Source organism: Balaenoptera physalus, assembly GCF_965194825.1.
Source record: "Balaenoptera physalus genome assembly, chromosome: 3".
Taxonomy (NCBI): domain Eukaryota; kingdom Metazoa; phylum Chordata; class Mammalia; order Artiodactyla; family Balaenopteridae; genus Balaenoptera; species Balaenoptera physalus.
Window position 1 is genome coordinate 135,950,472 of NC_138890.1, and position 15,455 is coordinate 135,965,926.

The 15,455-nt window shown below is 36.8% G+C and overlaps 1 protein-coding gene across 7 annotated transcripts in view; it reads left to right on the top strand.

The window, feature by feature from the left end:
• The window catches only part of ARL15 (ARF like GTPase 15), a 420,722-nt gene that overhangs the window by 156,143 nt on the left and 249,124 nt on the right, over positions 1 to 15,455 (top strand). For all 7 annotated transcript variants that reach the window (XM_082455931.1, XM_082455935.1, XM_082455936.1 and 4 more), the window contains one exon: positions 4,101 to 4,160. In XM_082455931.1, the coding sequence (XP_082312057.1) occupies positions 4,101 to 4,160 (60 nt within the window). The remainder of the gene's footprint in view (positions 1 to 4,100; positions 4,161 to 15,455) is intronic.

The following is a 15,455-nucleotide window of genomic DNA, read 5'->3' on the forward strand; positions in this document are numbered from 1 at the left end:
CCAATAATACCTAATACAATGTAAATGGCCTGGGCACAGCAAATTCAAGTTTTGCTTCTTGGAATTTTCTGGAAATTTTTTTCCCAAATACTTTTCATCTGTTTGGTTGAATATGTGGATGCAGAACCCTCGGATGTGGAGGGCTGACTAAATATAAACCCTTAGCACAGATCTTTAAACAAATATTGAGATCCTATTCTGACCAAGCACTGGCATACAAGATACACTGTACACTGTATCTCTATTACGAATCATTGCAGTCTAGCTGGGAAACAAACATAAAACAAATAAATAAACTGATATGTAATTAGAACTGTGAAAGTCATGTAGGAGAAGTGCTGAGTGCCCCAAGCACACAGATCCAAAAAAATCAACCTATTTCAGGAACACCAGAGAAGACCTGCCTGACAAAGTGAAGTTCTAATACCACCTGAAGGATAAAGAGTTTGCCAGAAGGGCAAAGAACACACACTTTTGGAGCAGTAGGTGCAAAGGCCCTGAGATGTAAGGAACATGGCTTATTTTAGGAACTGAAGAATATAAATGAGGGGGAAATGGTACAAAATAAGCCTAGGGAAGGAAAGAGGAACCAGATCAGGTAGGGCCTTGTTAGGTGTTTCAAACTATACCTTGAGTAGTGAGAAGGTATCAGACCCTTTTAAGTAGGGGAATGATGTAAACAGAAGTGCATTTCAGGAAATCACTTCTGCTAATGTGTGGGGATGATTGAGGAGGCCAGTAATAGATGCAGAGTTTAGTTTGGAGGCTCACCACGTGGTGATGGTGGTGGCTTGACCACAGTTGTGCTGTGAGGATGAAGAGAGGTAGGCATTTTTGAGAACTATTTAGCAGGTGAAATTGAAAGGCTTTGGGGATTGGTTGATTGATTGAAAGGGAAAGAAGTGTTAAGGAGGACCACAAATATTTAGTCTATAGAAGTCCTCAATAAATGTTTGTTTTGATTGCTTCTTCAGCAACTCTTATTTTTACCACTGCTTTCATAATATATCTGAATTTGAGGCCACACATGATTTTGATTGGGAGAAGGCATTCAGTGATTATTTGATGACCATTAGTATTCTGAATTTTTAGTTTTATTTATTTAAAAACAAAACACTTTATAGCACTGATTACGGTCTGTTTTCATTTACAGCTGAGGAAACTGAGGCACAGAGGAATTAAGTAACTTGCTCAGAGTCAGACAGTTAATAATGGTAGAGCCAGAATTTGAACCCATTCTTACTGTAGAGCCCATGCAATCCAGTGATTTTCATTCCTCAAAGCAACCCTTTGAGAAAGGTATTTTGATGGATTGACCTTTGTAGCCCTACTAAATATTAATTCCCCTTCTTGACCTCATCCAACTCAATGTAAAGGAATAAAATACAATTGATCTGATGGTTGCCCTTCTTGATTGCCCTTCTGGTGAACTGAAAATGTGTCTTTACATTTTAAGTCTTTTTAATCCTTGCAAACAGTTAGAATGACTAAAATAGAAAAATATTGTTTCTCTTCCATGAATAGTACATTCTCTTATTTTCTGGACTGATTATCTAGGCTTTATCCTCTGAACATTAATTACCACAGCTATATTGTAAAAATAATACAAAGACAGCAAAGTGGAAGACTGCATATACCTTTGCAGTATAAATCTAGCCACACATGTTCTGTGTGAAGAGAAAACATTTATGAGTATTCTGCAGGAACATTTATATGCCTATAAATAACATTGCTAGGTTACTTTGCTTAGAGTGAACATTGGAGGACATTTTTGTAGTCAATTTATTATGAAGTCTGTGTAAGGATTCAAAATGGGAACCGTCATATAATCTGCCTGTTAGATCAATAAATTTCAAAAGTCGTATTTTGCATATGGGTGTGGTAATTTCCAGAAAGATATTTCTTCCCTCTGGGTGCCTGCATATTGTCAGCTGTTAAGAATCAAAGCAGATGAAATATTGCTGATGTGCTCCATAACTATTTCTTTTTCAAAGTTGGGGTTTGTCCCATTTCTCTGGAAAATCCATACTTGGGTTGTCCTGAACCTAACCACTAATAGACTGTTTAGCACTTACATAGCGTTTCCGTTTTCAGGATTTCACAATCATTGCCTTTTAATCCATGTAACACCCCTATGAGGTAGGTAGATACAGTCAAGCATCCAAGTCTCCTGTGGGCGAATTTCAGTGCCAGCAGGAGTATTGTGATTGGCACTGAGTTTCCGTAATTTCCCAGAGGCCAGACACCTGGAGAGGCTTTCCTGCAGACCCAGGTATATGCCAGTATGTCAGCCACAGGAAGCTGCCTCCTACTCCTCCTGCTATTTTACTAAGATTCAGTGACTGCATGCACCGTTAATCATAGGGCTACGCCCACTGTGTCAGTCTGTATTAAACCCACATAGGAAGGGTATGTTTTGGAAGGTTCTCAGAGAGCCCAATGAACATTTACGTTCTGTACAACAAATTTCAACAGTTTACACTTCCATCGCTCCAACAACAGTACTTTTCATTCAGTGATAACATTTATGGCTCCAACTAAATACTTAGATTAATAAATGAGCACCATCATTTCTGTCTTGAGTCTGTAATATATTCAGGCAGGCAGAAGATATGTGTATGTAATGATTAAATCATCAACAACATGGCATCCATTGAAATATAACATCGGCAGTCTTATATTTTGTGCTTATTTGTACCAGGCACTGTGATAAAGATAACACATGCATTATCGCATCCTCATAACAACTTTGTGACATAGATACTATCATTCCCAGTTTACAGACCATGAAAGCCAAGGCTGGTAAGTTGCCCACAGTCATAGAGCTTATTAAAACCTAGTTCTGTCTGACTCCAAAGTCACTTTTTAACCATTACATGATATTCACTGCCTTAAGTAGAAGGTAATATATAAAATCTTAAAGCTCTGGGACAGTATACAACAGAGGAGTGGTAATAATAGGCTGGAGTAGAATAAGGCACATTTTAACGTGTTTTTTAATAAAGTAAAGCAAAACCATGTAAAAGAATTGTTCTTATACACATTGTATTTTATATCTTTTTACCTTTCTAGACACCCATCATAACTTGCTTCAGTGAAAGTATTTGTATGTTTTCCCTTTCACCCTGTTGATAATTTCTTAAAAAGGGGACCGTGTCTTATTTATCTTGTAACTGTACATATCAAATAATGCTTAAAACCTTAAATTGATTGGGTGCTCGGAAATTACTGAATAAATTAACTATTAATAATAGTAGAGCTTTTAATTGAAAAAGAAGTACCTTTATATGCAAAGTATTCAAGTGAAACAAAAGAAACTCCCTTCTATTTAAGACCTCCAGATACCCAGTTCTACCAAGAGTCATTACATGTTCCAGTTTCTTGTGGATCATTTCAGAAATATTTAGTGTATATATTTGTGTGTGTGTCTGTGTATAGGTAAATGCACTCTCACATATGTCACACCTGAATTGATTGACTTAGATGATGATAATTAAGTCCTAAATACAGAATTAATCATAGTACTATACTCTGAATATACTTTTATAATAGAAGTCATTTATTACATGCATTATAAAATGCATAAATGGGTAATTATGATTATACTTTTAAGAAAAATTTATGTATGACTTTAACCACGTCCTTGAAAGAAAACACTAACATAAATACTATGTAATTCAATATAAGATGGTTATAATTTTGATACCTTAGTCTCTAGGGTTGCTAAATTATATGTGAGGGAAGATTAACCTTAGGAATTAGATGCAAAGGTCCTGATAGATTTAATATTTTCTTTGAAGTTTCTCTATACTTCCAAGTGTCTTTCTCACAACTGATAAAATTTACAAAGTGGCATTATGTATTAAAGAATGAGGCAATAATTTGAAGAAGAGGGTTATATTTTGCTGTAACATACAACTTTTGCAAAATGGTAGAAGATAATACTGGGTTAACCGTTTATCTTGGAAATTATGTGTTTCTGGTGTAAATATGAGCTATGAAAAATAACTCTTAATCTGCCTAAAAAAGAGCATTTGAGCATTTTATACATTTTTAAAACTTAAGTTGCTAATTCTTTGTTTTCTGTTTTCTAATTGTAGGTTTTAGTATAAAAGCAGTGCCATTCCAGAATGCCATCTTGAATGTAAAAGAACTTGGAGGTATATCATTTAAGATCACTTCTATGTCTGGCTCTAGCTTTTACTAAGTTCATATTAATGTGTTACATATAATTAAAACATAATGATGATGTATTCTTCTCAGAGGTGATTCATTTTTACCTTTTCTCTTGATAATACATTTCCTTGAAATATTTCCTTTTCTTTATATATATTTTAAAGGTAGTTGAAGAGTTCTAAGTAGCATAAACTTTGTTTTCTTTTGTGTGGATTAAAGAACTACACTACTAATGCCATTTCATACACTGTACTCTTCAGTTTTACTTAGCTAATGAAATTTATTCTTCAATGAACAAAATGAAGAGAGTTAATATAATCATAAAAAATAAGCTATATGTTATACAGGGCAAAGAACTGTATTTTAGAGAAGTTTGTATTCATACTGCAGGTTTTATTGTATCAGAACTTTTTAGAATGTATTTGTTCCAATAATAAATCTTTGCCAATAGGTTCTTTGCTGGTCAAGCACATTTATTGGCTAGGCTGCACCCCAAACTATACATCACTCAGTCTTTCATTACACTCTCTGTCTGAGGTTTTTTTTTTTTTGGTTGTGTTTTATGTCAGTCAAGGTCTTAACCCATGTAAATAGGTTAACAAAGAAATCAGTCAATTCAGTGAACCTACTAAATTCTCTAATGCCACAGGAAAATGGTAAGTGCTCTGGAGTTCAGTATAATATTGGTGAGTTTAATGACTTAGAAGAAAGTTCTCTTCCATCTCTTTAATCACTTTGTGATATTGACCTTACCCTGTTTTTTTTTAAGCTCATTCTGTGACCTATTTTTAGATTGATGAAATTGACACAAACCTTATGCCATCATAATAGTGTTTGATGCCTTCTTATTTTTATCTAATGATATATTGGCTGATCTTTTCAGGTGTGTGTTTTAAAGAGCTATATCCAGAACAAGTATACTTCTGTCAGTCTGTTTTATAGCTACCTTTGACTTTTACAGCATTAATATTTAAAATGAACCATGGTTGATAAATTCTGGTTTTTCTTTGATGTTGGTTTTGTCATTTTGACTGCAAAAATTATAAAACGTGAATGTTCTTGTAATAGAATAATTTTTCTATGCAAAAATTTTAAGACTCTTCTTTTACATTGAATATTTTAATATTACTTTGTGGTTTCAGAGGACATAGTATAAACATCCATGGAATCAAAATGAATAGTTTGAAAATTCTATTATTTTTGAATATGGTTGATACTTAGTAATTGTATTATTACTAGGCTAGATGCAAAGTTTTTATTGAATACCCTCCAGGTATACAAAACTGTTGATTAATTGATAAGGTGTTTATTATTGATGCTTAGTTGGATGATATAAATAATGGATGTATCTGGACAATTTTTAAAAAGGGGAATTTATAACCTTGACTCTGTGCCATTGAAAATCAGTACAATTCAAAAGATCAAATTAGAGGACGGGGTGTATAAGGTGGGAATCTGTCTGTTCCCAGGCAAGGTTTAATTTTGCTGAAAGAACTGTGTGTACCCTGGCAATTGTTGAAATGGAAATTACAGTGGAGAGGATACCATAGAGTTTGGTGGAAATGCTTTAGTTTGTGCCTCTTCTGTGATGTAATAGTTGAGAGATGTAGGTATAAGATAGAGCTTCAGGGATTGGGACCTATACATTAGTTTCAGGCTAGTGATGTGTGGTGTTTGGCGGGTGGTAATGAAGAGCAAATTCCTAGCTTAAGCACAGATTCTTCTTCCCCTGAAGTTTAATAGCTGTTTTCAGTTGAGAGACTGTCTCAAGGAGAAGGTGATTTTCTGAGTAGAATCTAATTGTGTATCCTGTGTTGTGTGCTCAGAGGCAAGCAGTGGAGGGAGTTCAATCCTTGACTTTTTACTCACTAATTCCTTTATCCAACAAATATTTTTTGAGGACCTACTCTGCATGGGGTAGGACTGGGCCCTAAGTCAAGTCTCACCCAAGAATGCATGAAAAGTAGACTAACAGACAGAGAGTATAGCTTTCCTAGGATTTAGAGTAAATCTTACATACCAAGAGGCTCGTCCCAATATAAGATACGTGGCATTTAGGGAGAATTATGACCTCCTAAAATCAAATTGTTTGAGAGGAGGTTGCTTGACCCAAGAATTTCTAAGTTCAAGAGGAAAGAGTTGAGAATTTTAAGATCAGTGTGTGAAGATGTGAAACAGCTATTTACCAGTAGAGAGTTAACTCAGAAGACAGGTTAATCAGAGTTCAATCAGGTTGTCAATCCAGGGGAAAACTATGAAATCAAGGGAGAAACTCAAGAAGGTAGGTATAAAGGTAGGCAGATACTAAGGGCCCGAACTGTGCTGAAGTGCAGAATGCTCAGAAAGTTCTGCTTATCCTAGGGTTAATTCCCAAGATTGGCACGGCCCCTGTTCCTCCCTTCTAATTCCTTCTTTACCCTTTTCAGATGGTTCCAAGACTTTCCATCACCCCCTTATCAACCTTAAGTTACATTTCTCACTTCTTCAAAATAGGAAGAGGCATGAACTTGTTGTGTTCCTTATCTAGTAAGAAGAAATGGTTTAGAATGAAATAACAGTGACTAATGGAGTTAAATTAAATGAAAGTCACTTTTGGTAGATCTTAATAACAAACTGTGTTTGCACACACACTGATAGATGTTTGTGTGTTTGTATATATGTACTACATAATTCGTGTTATGTATATATAGAAATAATTCTATGTTCTTATCAAATTTCTCTTCTATGAGGGTATTTCTTATATCTTCCTCCTAAAAATGGCTATACATCTCGTTCACATCAATTTTCTCATATGGTCTTTTCCTGTTGTTCATGCAGTCATTCTAGCACAATTATTTGTGTGTCAAGCATGATTCTAGGGGCTGGAAATAAATGATATTTAAAACACATCCCCTGTCTTCAAGGCACTCATGGTTCAGGGATGGAGACATGCATGAAAAGAAATATTTGAAATTAATTTTTGAAAATGATGAAATTAAGGGGCAAGTAAGAATAAAGTAAGGGATGACACAAAGAGAGATATAGTTAGTCCAGCTCAGTGATATGATGGGTGAGTCCTGTTTTCACTGTTTTGAGAATGACTTGCTCTCCGCAGCTTACCTGTCATACTCATCAGGCTGTACCGATTACTCCTGTCTTTATGTGAAATTAGAACTCTAAAATTTCTTGTATTTTCTCTCCCCACACATTCTCATTTAATCTTTGCAACTTCATGCCTAGAGAATAGATGCTATTATTATCTCACAGATAATGAGACACAGGACACCTAGACACAGATCAAGTGGCTTGATCAGAGTTATTTGGAGGAGGTGTGGAAGTTGATCTGAGTGCTTGCGCTTAATCAGCATACTCTATACATAAAGCATTTTACCCAGCGCCCAGCACAAGAGAAGTGCTCCCGTGTGTTGTCTGCTGATGCTTTTATCATTATTATAAGAACAATTTGAAGTCTTCACATGTTTGCATTATTTTCATTAACACTATACTGATTAAACATGAACCTCTTGCTCTCTGCTGAAAAATTCTAGGACGTCATCCCTTATTATTGCCGCCGCTTTTATCATTCGTTTTCTGTCTTACTCCTTTATTTAGAGGTCTTTCTTTTTTTTATTATTTTTATTTTTAAATTAATTTTTATTGGAGTACAGTTGATTTATAATCTTATGTTAGTTTCTGCTGTACAGCAAAGTGAATCAGTTATACATATGCATACATCCATTCTTTCTTAGATTCTCTTCCCATATAGATCATTACAGAGTATTGAGTAGAGTTCCCTGTGCTATACAGTAGGTTCTTTTATTTTTTTTTATTTTTGGCTGCATTGGTTCTTTGTTGCTGCACGCGGGCTTTCTCTAGTTGTGTGGAGCTACTCTTCCTTGCAGTGTGCGGGCTTCTCATTGCGGTGGCTTCTCTTGTTGCGGAGCACGGGCTCTAGGTGTGCGGGCTTCAGTAGTTGTGGCGTGCAGGCTTCAGTAGTTGTGGCTCGCGGGCTCAACAATTGTGGCTCGCCTGCTCTAGAGTGCAGCCTCAGTAGTTGTGGCGCACGGGCTTAGTTGCTCCGCGGCATGTGGGATCTTCCCAGACCAGGGCTCGAACCCATGTCTCCTGCATTGGCAGGCCGATGCTTAACCAATGAGCCACCAGGGAAGCCCCTATTCAGTAGGTTCTTATTTAGAAGTCTTTCAAGTCAAACTCTTCTTCAGTTATGGTCTGACTCCAGTGCCCTCAGCACTCCAGTGCTTCCCTCTTCTGATTTCTTCAAGACTGCCTTCTGAAGCAGAGTCTTACCTTATTCTAGATAGTTTCCAAAACTTACAGAATCTTCCATAAACATGTCATTTTGATATTCTTTTTATTTTTTCTAATTCAGTCAGTCAACAAATATTTACTGAGTACATATTATATGCTCAGGCTGAGTTCTAGAAAATGGTGGTGGTTATACTGTTAAGCATAGTCCCTGAATAGACTGGCTAATGGACACAAGGGGAGACTCTTGACGTCTACTTAACTTCTCTCCTTGATTAAAGCCAAATATGACTTCTTATAGGCCTAAAACGAATTTCTAGGTTAATCCCTTCCATACTTGAAGGGATTTATTTTTAATAGCATCCAGCAAGGCTGAGTGTTAGTTTCCATCCTGACGAAGGACATTCTGTAGTATCGCTCAATGAACTTTTTTTTTTTCCCTGCATATTCTTGAATTTGGAAAGGTTTTTTTTGGTGTGTGTTTGAAACTAATCTAAATCCTTTCTCTTTTAACTTTAATTAATTACTCTGCTCGTCTTGCTCTATTATTTTTATTTTTCGCGATGTTGTGCAAGACACCGAGCAGGATGCTGGATAGGCAGATTAATCTTTCGAAGGATTTTCCTTCCTCCTGGTGACTTGTTTCAAAGCCCAGTCATTCTGCATGCTTCCGGGCAAGTCTACTTTCCTGTATCTCTGTTTCCTTATCTGTAAAATGTAGTAATAATAGTCCCTACATAATATAATCCTTGTGAGGACTAAATTAGTCAACGTAGGTCAAGTACTTAGAGACCACCTGGCCCATAGCTAACATTTTTGGAAGATTTTGCTTTTATTATAATTATATCCTCACTCCCTCATACCCCTCAAAAACACCTTTCAATAAAGCCTTTTTTCCCCAAGGTCTCTGAAAACAACACAGATCACATATTGATTGCTTTTTCTTTTTGTGGTCATGCCTCCCTCCCTCGTAGACAAGGTGATCTTTTCCTTCATTGCATTATACCTGTTTAACCTGAAAAGTCACTGGGAAGGGACCTCACCTGGTTGGGGTCTTGGGTAGCTGCCCAGCATATTTTTTGGCACTACATGTGTGTTAGTAGTAAATGTTTTTGTCCCTTTCCACCTAATCACCTTTCTTTCTGTTTTCAGATTCCACCTGAAAAATCTCTTGTTTGTCATAGTACCTCTTAATTGCTTTCATTCTGTTTGGCTTATGTATTTTAACCACATTACTAAGGTAAGTGAAGCATCTGGCATTTAACTGAGTTGGAAGCAGTGGTCACACTGCAGTGACATCACAGCTCTGATAATTTTTCGTCTTAGAAATGTCCAGTTCTTAAATCTATGAACAGATTTTTATGCATTCATAGGTGGCTCTCTCTTGATTTTGAAATTTCATTTACAAATTGATAGAATCCAGAGAGGAAAATTTCATTTCTTAACACGTTTCGTTTGTTACCACTTATTGATAGGCATCCAGACATCATCATGTTCCTTTTTCTTTCTCGAACTGAATTCTGGAACCATGGTTGGTTTGGCCAAATGACTTGTTTTCTTCCCTTAATATGCTAAGGAGTTATGTCTGAATTGTTTCCCCACCCCCTATCCTGGCCACCATCCCCACCCAATATACTCTTTGGCAGTCTTGTCTTCCCAGTTGACTTTGGGGAAGCAAAGAAATGTTAAAAAGCAGTTAGCTGTCTTTTACACTTCAGTATTCATTGCTGCTAGTTGTCAATCAAAAGGGAAGTTCATGAGGATTTTTGTTTGCACTTTCTTTTCTTTTCTTTAGAGGAAGGAGGTGAGGGTCGTATGGAAAGTGCAAGTTGTGTTCATTTACCCATTTACTTCAGCCCATGCAATAGTGACTGAATGATTTTTAAGGATTGTCAGCTAAGCCATTTTTTAAAGGTTGCTTCTTTCAGCAGCCAAGCTGTTATATGAAACAGATGTTGACTCTGTCCTGTTTCTTTGTTTGCCTGGAGGAATACGCCTCCTCATAGTGAAAGGTGCTGTTTCTTTGTATGCTGCTAGTTATCTTCGGGTGCTGTTAATCTGTCCAGGTTATTTGCATTTCTTAATTTCTCCAGAAACTGTACAGGGCAGACTTCTTAACAGGCAGCCCAGGGGGCACTGCTGCCTGCTTCTTGTAATTCCTGCTTTTTGTACCCAGGCCGTTTGATGTCTTTTGCCAAAATAAAGTTTTCTTCCTTCAGAATCTTTTATTAAAACTTACTTTGGAGGGAATAATAGCTCTTTAATTTTTATCTGATACATTCTCACTGTCCTTTGTATATTATGATTATTCCCTCTATATGGCCACTACTGCCTCCTATTAAAAAAATAATGCAGCTAAATACCTATGAATTTAATGTACTCACTGGCTCTGAAGGTCATGCTATACAACAAAGACAGAGGAGGAAACACGACAATATAAACCAATATATTGGTTGTATATTAGAAAAAGAATGAGTATAAGCAGACAGACTTGAAGAGGTTATTGTGGCCACATTGCTGTAAGGGACAAGTGGAATTGCCTACATTCTTTGCTGGTATAGGAGAAAGCAACTTGCCATTCGAAAACTGTTTTAGACATCTCCACGTGGGTTTCTATGGGAAAAGAGGCAAGAAACCATGACCCTGGCAAAGGAACATGGCAGCACAGAGGGGGGCCCAAGTGCGGCCAGGTCCACAGAATACCTTAGGACCGTGCTTTGAGCTGAGTGACAGTCAGCTACATACAAGTAAATGTGCATGTTCTGTATCTGTTGTATAATTATAAGGAAAAAATGTGGTTCAGCAAGTAGACTGTAGCCTCAAGACACTCTGTCCCCCTCTGCATTTGAACTTCTTGTTGTTGTTTTCTTATCTGTAAAATGTAAGTTTTAATAAATCATCACTATTTATTTCCCAAGGGATTGGGCTGGAAAAGAAAAGTTCAGTTGCCTAAAGCACCTCTGAAGAGATGCTTTAAGAATAGACAGTGGTATTCCCACTAACTCTTTTTTTATAGTTGTGGATCCAGTGTAATATGTAATATTGAATGATCGAAACATCTTGATATAGTATTGTTTCCTTATCTAGGAAAAGAACCAGACCTTTCTGGAATGGGGACAGCCAGTTAACTCCTGGCTCTCTGAGCTGTGTACTTTCTCACTTAGGCTTAGGCTTTACTAGGGGAAATGATATTGGTATAAAGCCAAGTCACTTGGATGTGAGTTAAAAGGCCACAGCTATCTGAATTGGTTGAACAGGATCCCAGGGTGGTGGTGTTCAAGCGTTTTTTACACTTGCTAAGGGAAAACTGAGCCAAACAGTCAACAGAGCCAAATAAGTGAATCTAGGGGCCCAGAAATCTGTTACTGGCTGATGTAGACCTGACCTTAATTTTTGTTTTCTTCTGGAGAAGTGCCCTAGGAAATTTTTTAAAATCTGTCTTCCCAGTCATAGTTTAGTATAGCACTTAACGAGTTGCTTTATAAGACTCTTGTGTGTATATAGAACGTTCTAGAAACTAGTGTCCCAGACTTTTAAACCTCCCAACCCCTGGCAGTAGGGTTCTCATGTGCCTCTGAGGTTGCTGCCTCACCACTGTTTCCTCTTTAGGGGCAATCAGGTCATTTCATGTCTTCTCACTCTGCCCAGCTTCCTCACAGAACATTTGTGTTGGGTTCTTAGCTTAACTTCTTATCCCTCACAGGGGAATAGGTATTTCTGTTTCTCCCAGGGGTTGCCATAATAGCAACTAATTTTCACTGTGTATTTGGTTTCAGTGTGATATTGCAGCAACAGCCCTGGAAGTCAAGAGACTAGTATTTTCCTCTAAAAAAACAAGCCAGGGGACATTGGGCAAGGCATTTAACTTCTCCATTGCTGCTTTCTTTTCTAGCAGCTGAAGATGCTGATAGCTGTTCTCCTCTTTGGTATAGCATAACTAGTTTATTTTTTATATAAAAACTTACAGTATCTACTTCGCATCAACCTCTGGGAACCATAGAGGCAGTCTCTAACAACTGTACAGGACTATAAAGGATTATTTCCTCTATTTTCCTTTATCCCTGACTTTGTCAATTCTTTAGTTTTATTTTGTACAGTAGGCATTTTAATAAATCTCAAAGTTTTCTTTTTGCGTGGGTAGTGTGAGGCAGACCCAACATCCATAAAATAACAACTAATACTGACTTAACAAAGTTGCTATGACTGTGGTCTTTACTTTGAGAAGCACTATAGTCTGGTATGGGAAGTACTATAACAGTACAACATGCAGTTAGGATCATACAGAAAGGACAAGACATCACACAAAGTCTAGGGAAAGGTACAGAAGAGATGAAAGTCATGGAGGTGGCAGTGGGCTTGGTTCAGTCTTGTCCTAGCATAAACCAAGCCTACTGTCACCTCTTTGACTTTTGTCCCATCTGTTCCTAGGCTGTCTTTCCCCCTGTATGTCTTCTTTGTCCTTTCTATATGATCCTAGTTGAATCGTGTACTCAATACTGGTATTTACCATACTAGACTGTAAAGTTATGAAGAACTGAAAAGCACAACATAGTCTTAAAGGTTTGTTGTATGTTATATAAAATATATCCATAGTTCTAAGCTGGAGGGAAATTTGCCAAATTGTGCCCCAAGATGCTAGAGTAACGTTAGATGCTTCAGAGGCAAAATGTTTTGTTGTTGTTGCTGAATTCATTTCAGTGAATAGTTAATGAATACTAACTACATGCTGGGTCCTGAGGATACAATTTCTGCTCTGCCATACAACCCCGCCCTACACACACACACACACACACACACACACACACACTCACTCACTCACTCACTCACTCACTCACTCACTCACTCCTCTGAGCCCAATTCTTTGGGTATTTTCGTGGGAGAGTGATGTTGGCCATAACAATTACGGAAGTTCTCAGAAAAATTAAATAGCTTTACTATGTTCCTATAATTGGAATAGCAACTTGACAATTGTTGAAGAGGTAATATGTTTGTAGCTATTCATCACTTATCAGACTGGATTGATTCTCTGACGTACACTGGAGCCAGATGAAATAGAACTGGTTAGATTTGTTTTTGAGGTGTCACAAATTTGTGGTTTTTAATTTTTTAAGATCCAAAGTATTGTCTAAAGACTCTATTGATGATGCTTGATCATTTTAATCTTGAAATTTACTGATATTTATGGCATTGTTGTGAGAGGTAATAATGTGAAGAACTTACCATATAAAGTTAATTATTATTTTTAACACAGTTACGGGAAGCTCTTATGATTGAGAATTGAAGGTTGATTTTTTTACTGTGTCTGTTCTCCCTCCCTTGCCAAAATCTCATGAAATGACAATAATATCAGAAAACAAACAAACAATAATAAATCTATTACAAAGATAGATTTAAACCTATAATAGAAAAAGGAAAGCAAGACAAAGCTTGAGGTACAGACAATGGAAACATGAAATAGAAGGGGAATTCATCAGGATTATTAATCAGGGAGCTTATCAAAGTTATTAATTGGGGCTTTACATTTGGAGCTATGCCTTTATTTTTCTTTTCTTCTTGTGTTAGGTAGTGGATAGCAGCTGTGTTTACCCACAAACTAAATCCTTGAGTGTGGGTGCTAGACTCAGGCAGGGCAGTGCTCCAGTAATGTACTGACTGCCAGGTGGGTTAGAAAGCCCACACACAAGGGAGACAAGCCACTTGTCTGTCCCTGTTAATCACTGGAAACAGGCAATGGTAAACAAAAGAGCTGGCAAACAGATTTTCAAACAAAGGATAAGGATATAATCATGACACACCACAGTATGAGGAAAACCAACACCATGAAAGAAAGACACCCAATCAAAAGTCAGAAGAAAAGATGTCTAAGGATCTAGAGGTAACAGAGTGATCAGAAGAGGACATTCAGAGAGATGGAGGAATGTTTTATATTTATGACAAAGAATGTAACACAGAACATGGGAAATTAAAATTTAACTTAAAAATTTAAAATGAAAATGGCAGTTGATATAACTCATATGTAAATTAGTGAAACTAAGGACTGAGCAAGGGAATGTCCTCAGAATGCCTTCTCAAAGGAATACTTTGTAAGTATGAAAGAAAATTTAAGAGACAAAGGGAATAGTTACAGAAGTTCCAACATCTCTCTATGAAGCATGAGCTCTAAAAGGAGAGTAAAGAGAAACTGGAGAATAAAATAATTTAAAAAACAATAGAAAAAGAGCCTCTAATATGAAAAAGAGAACTGAGATTTAGTGAGCCCTCTGAGTGCCAAGAAAAGACCCATACCTAGACATACTGTGAAGGAGAAACCATTCATTGTCATCATAGAAACACACATAATAAAATAGCATTATTTCTGATTTCAGCATGGGAGATGGCAGAGTTAGGTAAAGAGAAAAAACCATTAAAGTATATTCTTTATGTATTTAGAGTAAGATTATAATTAACAAAAGAAAAAATGAAGTTTAAATATATATTTTTAACATTAATTTAAAATTATATATCTTTAGGTCCTATTTGTTTATTTTTGTTTTTATTTCCATTTCTCTAGGAGGTGGGTCAAAAAGGATCTTGCTGTGATTTATGCCATAGAGTGTTCTGCCTATGTTTTCCTCTAAGAGTTTTATAGTGTCTGGCCTTACATTTAGGTCTTTAATCCATTTTGAGTTTATTTTTGTGTATGGTGTTAGGGAGTGTTCTAATTTCATTCCTTTACATGTAGCTGTCCAGTTTTCCCAGGACCACTTATTGAAGGGGCTGTATATATATATATACACCCATCTCACACTTTTTTTTGTATATATATAAGTCCATGCCACTCTTGCAACTCGTCCCAGCTTACCCTTCCCCCCCCCCATGTCCTCAAGTCCATTCTCTACGTCTGTGTCTTTACTCCTGTTCTGCCCCTAGGTTCTTCAGAACCATTTTTTTTTTTAGATTCTATATATATGTGTTAGCATATGGTATTTGTTTTTCTTTTTCTGACTTCATTCTGTATGACAGGCTCTAGGTCCATCCACCTCACTACAAGTAAC